General features: G+C 38.0%; 2 protein-coding genes across 2 annotated transcripts in view; both read left to right on the top strand.

The window, feature by feature from the left end:
- The window catches only part of LOC100747878 (antifreeze protein Maxi-like), a 5241-nt gene extending 2720 nt beyond the window's left edge, over positions 1-2521 (top strand). The window contains exons 2-3 of the mRNA XM_012381430.3: positions 1-593; positions 659-2521. Coding sequence (XP_012236853.2) covers positions 1-593; positions 659-719 — 654 coding nt within the window. The 3' untranslated portion in view covers positions 720-2521. The remainder of the gene's footprint in view (positions 594-658) is intronic.
- Positions 2522-2723: 202 nt separating this feature from the next.
- Positions 2724-9959, top strand: LOC100745726. Its single transcript, XM_003486810.3, has 2 exons — positions 2724-2970; positions 8914-9959. Exons 1-2 carry the CDS (start codon positions 2853-2855, stop codon positions 9255-9257), a joined length of 462 nt encoding a protein of 153 aa, XP_003486858.1. The 5' UTR covers positions 2724-2852; the 3' UTR covers positions 9258-9959.
- Positions 9960-10033: the final 74 nt, after the last annotated feature.

Genomic DNA, 10033 nt, shown 5'->3' with positions numbered 1-10033 from the left:
GCCGCCGCAGCAATCGCGACGAAGGCTAGCTTAGAGGCCGCAGAGGCTGCTGAGGAAGCTGAATCGGCCGTGGCCTCGGCCAGGGCTGCCTCCGGAAAGGCGGAAACGCTCGCATCGACCGCCGCTGCTGCGAATGCCCGTGCTGCTCTCCAAGCGGAAAAATCGAACGAGCTAGCGCAAGCTGAGGCTGCAGCCGCCGCCGAAGCCCAGGCTAAAGCCGCCGCTGCTGCCAAGGCAACACAACTCGCCCTTAAAGTTGCCGAAATTGCGGTGAAAACGGAAGCAGATGCAGCAGCTGCCGCCGTTGCGGCCGCAAAAGCCAGAGCAGTCGCAGACGCAGCCGCAGCTCGTGCGACCGCAGTGAACGCCATTGCTGAGGCGGAAGCAGAAGCCTCGGCACAAGCGGAAAGCGCCGCTGGTGTAGCACAAGCAGCCGCCTCCGCTGCTGCGGAAGCACAAGCTTCTGCATCTGCCGCTGCGGCGACTTCAGAGGCATCCGCCGAAGCTGGTGCATGGGCAGGAGAGCTTAAGTTACCTCCGTTGGCACGTCTTTCCCCATTGAAGAAGGAAAACACCGAAGAATGGTCAGTGAAGTAAGTAGGGACGAGGTACTCGAGGAGATCTAGCTAAGGACGGCAATACAGGAACATTTCCGCAGAAGAGGTTCAACATCTTCAAGCAGAGTATATTCTAGAATAGAGCAGAAGCAAAGGAGATGATTAGAGACACCAGTTTAGTAAATGCGAATCGAAATTGTACGAATGACATTATTAAATTGTTCTAGCAAATGAGCAAAAATTTCACTCTTCTTCCTGGCATATACCTGTTCCTTTGTTCCTTGCCTCACCGTCGTTAGGGATCCATGATAGCGTAGAAGTTAATAATTCGTCAAACGTATGTTAGAACAACCTCGTGGAATCCCTGTAATGTTATTTATAATATCAACATCATCAAAAATTATTCTCAAGGAATGGTTGAACGTCGTGTATTTCGATATAAGTCTGAACACGTACCTGTTTACAGAAATGACATTCATGGTATAAGACAGGATCTCTAACGCTTGAAATACCACGAACTTGTTCCGAGATCGGTGATTCAGAAGGTTACAGTCTCTTCACTCGGAAGAACGATGCCACTAGGCAACTTTCCCTTTCTTCTTTACTTTCCTCCGTGATATCGCGCGATTTTACTTTGCGATCACTTTTCATAATTTCAGCTTGTTAATTATGCATAACAGAATGATAAAACGCGATTGCGCGGTTAATAAATTTATCGTACACCGAGCAGGTTCGTGGTAACTGGCGAACGTTAAAGAAACGGTATTATCAGCTCCATTTTTTTAAAGTTCGATCGTAATTTCTATATTGCGTACGCTTGTTACGTAAACGCTATTAACCATAAGGTACCTAGACCCGATTAGCTTCCTACTTGTTGGCTCAAATGGCCCGGAAGAAACTCTCTATGGCCCGTTATTATTGTTTTCTTACGCGACAGTAGTGCTCTCGAGAGAACGCCGCTTCTTTAATTGGCCACAAGATACTGTAATGAAACAGCGAAAGTTGGTTAAAAAGAATATAGTTTAACAGACACGAAACATCGCCGTCGAAATTTCTGCATCAACCCTACGAAACGGGCACGCGTGCATCCTAATCGCTTGGCAATTACCATCGAGTAAGTATATGCGATACGCTTTTACAAGTTTTTATAATGGCAAACTCGTGATGTGGTAAGCGATGTTTTGTGAAAGATTCGACTGTTTCAGCCTCTAAGAGAGCGCATCGTGCGTGGTAGAACGACGAAACCGGCGAACGAAAGGAGAACGGGTTAGCCCCAGCCTCTTTTCCTCGAATACAATGACGATTTCGCGACACGTGACCCGATCACGAACAAGTTGTTAGTCCCCTTTGTTCGACGTTGTAAAATTGATGCTCACTGAACTGAATATAATATACTTTGTCACGAATTTGGATTCATATAAACTTTTACTTCGATTTGTACCTTATGCTAAAATTACGATAGAAAACTTGAATCAAATATCCATAGAGCGCTAATTAATACATTAGCTATCGACGATCTGTTGAAAGTACAATTGGTTACAGATGTATTCTTCCAACTTTTAGTAACGTTCGTTAAACTAATTATTCTTAATATATTACATCGTTATTTCTTCATAATATTTATGCCAGTGAAAGACTTAACTAATATAGCGCGTATCTTTATTAAATCTTTATTCTCCTATGGAGATATCAATCGTATAGATGCACTAATTAAGAGATCACGAATACTTTTGGGACTCTCTCCTAATTAATCGAATCAAGGATTCTTTGATCACCACTAATGAATGAATAAAAATAGCGGCCCAAGAAACTTGGTATAACAAAATCAAAGAGGAAACGAGGAAAAAAAGGATGAAAGATCCGTAAACCAAATGGTAACCCACTTTGTCATATGTATCGCTCTCAAGTGGAATACATTGGTTGTGGATTTGATTCGATTTACATATTTCGATGGTGTGAGAGCAAACTATATATGTATATTATCGTACACTTCATGTACCGATTAGGTGTATACATGCGCGTCCGTCGTCAAGGAACGAGGAGCTCACACGATCGAGCATCGGGGGACGCGAACGATTCTTTGGTGACTGGTGGTTCAAGAGGTGAGAGACTATAAATGTTTGGTGGGGACGACAGGACCCCGCCCCATGAACAGCTATAAAATGCCGGCACGAGAATCGGACCCAACCAGTCTTAATCAGAGTACACGAAGATCCTTTTTTTCCTTTCCTCTTCAGAGGTACGCTGGGTCTGATCTCTCCTTCCTCTCTCTCTGTCCGTGTCATCGTCGAGATCATGAAGCTCGTCCCGGTCCTGTTGCTTGTCGCAGCGATCGTTTTCGCCGCCGAGGAGAAGAAGGAGGAAGAACGTCCTAAAACGTTTAGAAGACTCATACCTGCTGACGTTCTTCGCGGTGAGTTCTATTTTTCTGAGGGCTATTTTTCTTTCTTTCTTCATGAACGTTTCTGGAATTTGAAAGGTTTATGTAGTTCCTTGCAATATGTATATCTAGATCTCTCTCGCGCACATAGAAATATGAAATAATATCGTGGTACCAATGTCTAATGTTTTTTGTCAGGCGTTTAGGAAAGCCTGGTAAATGGATTTGGTCGCCAATTCTAACGAAGCTAATTAATCTATGCCAGATACTGAAAGATAGTTCTAAAACTTTTAAAAATATTTAAATGGTGATTAAGCAATGTAGGTAGAATTTTTTATAACGAATCTCATGAAACATAACATATTTCTGTATATCTGTTGTTCCAAAACTACAGCAAGCTGCGCCATACTGTGAAGGTAAAACATTTTTTACGAAACGTCACAATTTAAAGTAGTTTAGAATCTAAAGTATACCAAAACTATTACATGTTTGCCGTTACAATTTTAATAAAAATTGTAGAAAAAGAATACTATCCACGATAATTTTGTCAAATCAATCGATTTTACTCGAATAAATTCTTTTCCCCTTTTTCCTTTGCATTAACAACATCCAATCGTGCAACCACAAACATTATTCTTACCTAGAAACGTATGTCAGGATGACGGTGTGGCGGTTCTTTGAAACGGCAGACGTGACCCGGTACATACGTGACACGAAAGTAGAACGATTTTTATCATTTTGCCAAAACTGAAATCACTTAGAAAATACTTTAAAAAACACACACACATTCATAACGTATGCCTAAAAATCGGTATTACTTTTGAAGAGCAAACTGATCAGCAGAGAAAATCGAAAACCGCGTAAACGTATCTTGTTAATTGTTCGACATTTTCTCCATCCTTTGCCTCGGATCGTCAGTCGTTCGACTTGAAAACCATTCCCAGAATTGCAAATGAAGCGACCATACCAACGAGTTTGCAGAAATGGGCATAAATCACAGTTTCATTTGACAATTCCTGCTTCTTCGACTTTCCATTCGCGATAGAGGAATCAGGTCCTTGAAACCACGCTCTTTTCACCCTACCATTGTCGTTACCATCTTGTCCTCTCGCATTATTCACCATGTCGTGACATGTTTGCAACAGTACAAACAAAGGCGGATAGATGTATGTTTTCCCTCGTTTAAAAAAATAAGAAAAAGATAGATCGAGAAGATAAGCGTTTTCATAGGTTTGTAGATCCACAGTTATGTGACAATTTAGGTGAATAACGTACTTACACGAACAGAAGAATAGGAAACAATAACAAGACCATCATCGCGTGAAAGTCTTCGTACTGCGAAGACTCGTTTCTTCTTCTTCGATCGATCCCGCAACCTGCCCTCCAGCCTTTTCTTTATATGGGATGTACGTGTTCGGATAAGCTTCGACTTCGCCTACCGTTCACCGTAAGATACCTTCTACAAAAACTACTTTCCACTTTTTAATCTCTTATTAGAATAATGTTATCTTTTTATAATTAAGTGTCATTCTATTTACCGCAGCAAAGTCAGTTTTTCGCGTATCGAGTCCATGAGGTGCAAATTGTAATTCTTCAAAGGTAAAAACATTAGTAGCGTATAGCTAGGCAAACATAAGACATACATAAACACAACGACGTTTCAAGAACACAGTATCCATACAAATCGAATAGGAAGCAAGTTAGCGACTTTTATCACACAGAAATCTTCCGTGAAGTCATGAGTCTGGACCATTTATCGACGGTAATCGTTAACGATGCAGAACATAGTCCTTGATTCTCCTCGTTTGTTGATCGTTCCAATAATCTATAATTAGAGATCGTTGAAAAGGATCTAAGAACAATCTGGAGATAGCGTCTTGCTGATTCACAGACTGTGGCCTGGTTACTCCGTATTTTTCGCTCCAGACCTAGATTCCGATGAATAATCGAATTGCTGATGAGTTGCTAGCGGCGAATGCTGAACATGGTGTCGTCGTAGGTACGTTTATGTACGATGTCTTGAACGTCATTTACGCATTGAGAACATTTATTTTATTCAATCCTATCAAAACAAAGATAATGAAATTAGGTAAAATTATGAAATTTTCAGTAGAAGACAGCTAGACGATTGTTTACTCCGTTCCATAATCACATTCTTCTGCCAATAGGTATACAGAGTGACACGAAAATAATGCGAACGAAAATTTGTAATCTGTAAAAAAAGATAAGACAAATATGAGATACATTTTTACCATTACTTTATGAATTTTTTGAAACACGCGATACAATAAATATTGTACTTTTCGTGAACAGGAGAGTCTTTACAAAGTTTTATAAATTGCTTTACAAAACTTATGCACGTATTAAATATTATTATGCATGAAAAAATGAATACATCGAAATATAAAAAACGAGAAGTAATGTCTATTTAAGTGCAGGTGAGCGTGTTCCCATTGAAGTTAAGTTTTACACAGTCACGAACATTGGTTCGAGTGTACCCGTTTTGAAACAGGATGATTACAGAAAGTAGGTCTTGGGTTGGGTCATCGGCGACGAAAGCGGGGCCAGAATGAAAATTCGTAAGAAAGAGGCTGATTGCACTCTGTTGTTCCCCTTAGCTTCGCGACTTTCCAACCAGGAGATCGTTACCCTTCGATTATTCTCTCGATGTGCAATTCGTGATCGTGGCCTGTGACGAGTGACTAATTTTCTAAACGCGACATGCATCATTGATTAACCATACAATAGATAACGTGTTATTTCTCGAGAATATCGCGTGTTTATTGAAATGTCGGATCGCAGATTTATTGATCGGACAGCCAAGCGACAGGAGCTATGATTATATCTATCTCATGTTCCTACTTAATTAGCGTTATTGAAATTGACAAGCTATTATGTTATATACTATTATAAACTAATATATGCGAGAATACTACATTATGAGCACAATAAAACGTGCTTAGATTTAAATAATTATTAAGTAAAATTGTTAAGTAATTTCATTTCAAGATGACAAATACTTAATTAGTTAGATCTTAACACGTTTCATATCATTAGTTTTCTCTAACTATACACACCATGTAAGGTTCTCTAAGTAAACATTTTAATACATCTGGTACGTTGATCTTTTCGCTCATCTATGTTACTTGAGTATAACGAAGAACATATTTGTCCGTTCAATGAAAGTTCTATTTCTATCTGGAATATCATGGGTCACTGATGATCCACGAGCCATGAAAAGCGTTAACAGACGGAAACGTAGCCAACCGCGACGAAAAAAACAAAGTGAGTGAACGTAACGTTACTCCTACGAGCATGAAAGTCGACCCTTGCAGACAGATGAATCTTTAATGTCGGTGAAAGTCTAAGAATGTCCACTATAAATCATTCTTTATACCTCTTCCTTAAATGGCTCGCTTTAGAAGTGACGAGGCCAGAGCTCTTTCCATGAAAATTACAAATTAATTTGCACCGTGTTTGTATGTTATAACTCCTTCCAGATCAATACATTCAACTCAGTGATGGTGATAAAAAGTCTACGATTTTTACCAATTTACCGGTCGAAATTGTTGCCTTTTACCATGTGAATGGCGTCAGATTAAAGTTTTTCCGTAGCCAGCAATTTTACAATGTTATTAACAAAATTGCACGGCAAACCATGAAGTCGACTTCATCATCCCTTTCTCTTTTCGAGTTACTTTTCTCGGTTAGCGTATGAATAGCACGCTTCTCTTTCCTTCGAATCTGCAATCCTCCTATTAATTAGCGTAAATCACATTCAATAACATTTTTTAAGATCACGTATGTTCCATATAGAAAGGAAAGTGAAACTGCTCACATACTCACTTTATTTTCGCAACAATTGTACTGTTTGCAGTTGTATACATGTATACGGAATTTGAAATTCACGTTGCAACGATGATTCTGGATTCCATATTGGTTATCGCCCATCAATTGGATTATTAAGAATTAAATTTTATATTTAGCTTTACTTTCAAATAAATCAATGATATGTCATTACGATGAATTGGAAATTATGAGCTTTATTATATGATTATAATTTTACTAAGCACCTAATTCCCTGTATGAAGTTTGCATGAAAGATGGATTATGGTGTTTAAAAGTATTAGAAGAAAAAACCTTGTATCTGTATCTCATCGATATCGAGTCAAAATGTTCCTCGATTTCATTCCATTGAACATCCGATCATTTAGAATAAAGGCTCCCGAATCACTTTCTTATGATCCAGGTGACTCGCAAGAACTGGTGTCGTATACCACGGCACTTTTAGCGTTGGCGTAAACGCCCATCGTTTTATGCCTTCGACGTATCGAAACTGGCATTGAGAAAACGGTAACAGACACGTCATTATTCAAATAAATCTTATTCCTAGAAGGTAACAAGCGACTCATGTTTGAGCGACATACTTGTTATTTTTTTAGACATTGCGTCTTCCTTTCATAATTAATTAGACATTCATATTGCGTAATGTTTAAAAAGTCGAGTCGTTAAGAAGGAAAGAACGCTAAATAGCTTTTGAATAATTTTTTCGAATAAAGTTTTCTTTTATTTCTGCCATTATCGTCCCTTCTATAGATCTGAAATACACAAATATCAATGCACAAATACGTGAAGAACGAGTTATACTTTACCCCCTAAGTGACAGATACTTCAGTAATTTTTTAATTGTTTTAAACAATTTTTATCTTAATTTTTCAACTTGTACATTATGTTAAAGTTCTCGATGTATTACGTTATCTTGCCAAGCGATAAAAGCTTTCTATTCAATCATCTTCTAATCATTTCAAGCGATTCACTTTCCTTGTTAAATCCAGGGAACTCTATAATAGAAAAAAGAAAGAAGTAAAAAAGTATGGCAATTGGCTTAGTCAGAGTTTGCGATAATTACACAAGTGGTAACACGGCGTGACAGTGAAAGTATTTCTCCTTGAAGTTTCTAGCCCGATCGGCACCAATGAAACTCCTCTGTCATCTATCTACGATCGATCGAGACGCATTATAATAGAATACCGTGCGTGTGTGTGTCTGTATAAACTTAGAAGGCGCGACGAGACGTTAAAAATGGCTTAATGTTAGAAAGTAATGAAACCTTTCACAGGTGTGCGTGTAATCAGATAATGCAGCACGTCCACGCATCGTGCGCGGTACCGATGCATTCTGTCGAAGAATCACAACCTGTACAAGTCGTTGCTCTTATAGAATGAGATTTTACTTTTACGTCACAGTTGGTGAAAATCCGCTGACGATTCATTTGGAATTCAAAACATCTTGAAGAAATTATATAAATATAATAAATATAAAAAATTTTTTACTGCAATTATATGGATTTGCTCCTTTTTAAAAAAAACCATGTTGAATGCCATGTATATTTTTTTCTTCTAATTTTTTTTTTTTTAGTAATCGCAGAAATAATTTGATATTTGATAAGGATATTTACTATAGACCACGATTAATCGCTTCTTGTTTTTTTACTTGCTAAAAAATCCAGTTCTAGATACGCAATACCTTCCGGGTAGAAGATTCCGGTTATTCCTAGTAAATTAAACGATATGGATTCCTTTCTCCACAAAGAAAGGCTACCATTTGCTACGTTTTATTGCATAAAAGACTGTACCGTTACGTAATCAAATCTAGTGTTCTAGTTAATACAACATATCAATCCGATATCTTCTTTATGTAATATATTTTATGTAATTCAGAAACTTGTATTCCGTAAAAATATTAGCGATTGTCTAGTTGTTACGATATTCGATTACTCGTTCAATTACTTATGATATAACATTATAAGAAACTATAGAGAATTAGAAAGAATTTAATTTTATGCACAAATTTTATACGGATGTTATAATAACATTTTGATAAGAATTATCAAATTCGAAACTTTAATTTCTTACTGCCAAAGATTAATTTTGTGATATAAATTATATAGTTCCATCTAACTCTTTTTTTTTTTAGATTTCCCCGGTATGTGCTTCGCCTCAACAAGATGCGCTACCATCGAACCAACGAAATCCTGGGATTTGACACCATTCTGCGGCCGTTCCACTTGCGTGCCAGCCGACGATAACTCTGGTCGCCTCTTCGAACTCGTTGAAGACTGTGGACCGCTGCCGAAGGCTAACCCGAAATGCAAACTGTCAGACAAAACTAACAAGACTGCCACGTTCCCAGACTGCTGTCCCATTTTCGAATGCGAAGAAGGAGCGAAACTCGAATATCCGGAAATTCCGACTTTGCCTCCACCCACGGAAATCGTAGAGACCGAGAAAACTCCGGAAGCGACTCCGGCGAAGGCTTAAATTTTTAATTTAAAAAAAATTTCAAAGAAACGAAAAAAATGCAGGTCGTGACTTTTGTAAACTACAATAAATTGAACGGTCGATTAAAAGGTAGAAGTCGAAGATCTGTTATCGTATTCTGAGATAACTGTTTTTAATAACTGAAACAGGAAAAAATAATTTTAGTTGAGATTTTTTGTCGAAAAGAACGGTAACGTCTTTACTTAAAGCAAAAAGAATATGTATTACTTTTAACGTCGCGCATCGATACCCGTTGTTTCATCACGAGAAGGCGGTTTACTGCAACATCCTGTTACCCTTCAACGCAATTCGACTTAACTTAATGCGAGACTAAAATTATATACTGTATATAATTCAGGAGTTAACTCGAAGAACTTATCAAAAAATAGCAAAACATACATAGCTTAGATAAAAGTAAGCGTATTGTTAACATTATCATTGATAAACGATGGTGTACAAGTAATATCAGTGTTTCGGAATCTGTTCGAAAATATTGAGTTTCTTCAGTCTCCTAGTCCTGGAAGTCGAGACTTAGATGCTCCTATAGCCGTTTTGTTATTCCCTTCTCCAAACAATAATTGTCACATAGGAAATTAATTCTTTCTTTTTCTCCAAAAGTAGAAAGTCTTGCGTATGTAATGTAAAAACATGTGTGACTGTAATTATATGTGATTAAATTAATACTTATTTAATTCAATACTACATACACTGTGTACTTTTTATCCCGTACTTCCGACAATAATGAATACAATATACCGTAACTACTTTCCTAGTAT

Source organism: Bombus impatiens, unplaced genomic scaffold (assembly GCF_000188095.3).
Source record: "Bombus impatiens unplaced genomic scaffold, BIMP_2.2 scf_0133, whole genome shotgun sequence".
In the NCBI taxonomy this organism is placed as follows: Eukaryota; Metazoa; Arthropoda; class Insecta; order Hymenoptera; family Apidae; genus Bombus; species Bombus impatiens.
Note: the sequence above shows the minus strand (reverse complement) of the source record. Positions and strands in the feature narration are given on the sequence as shown.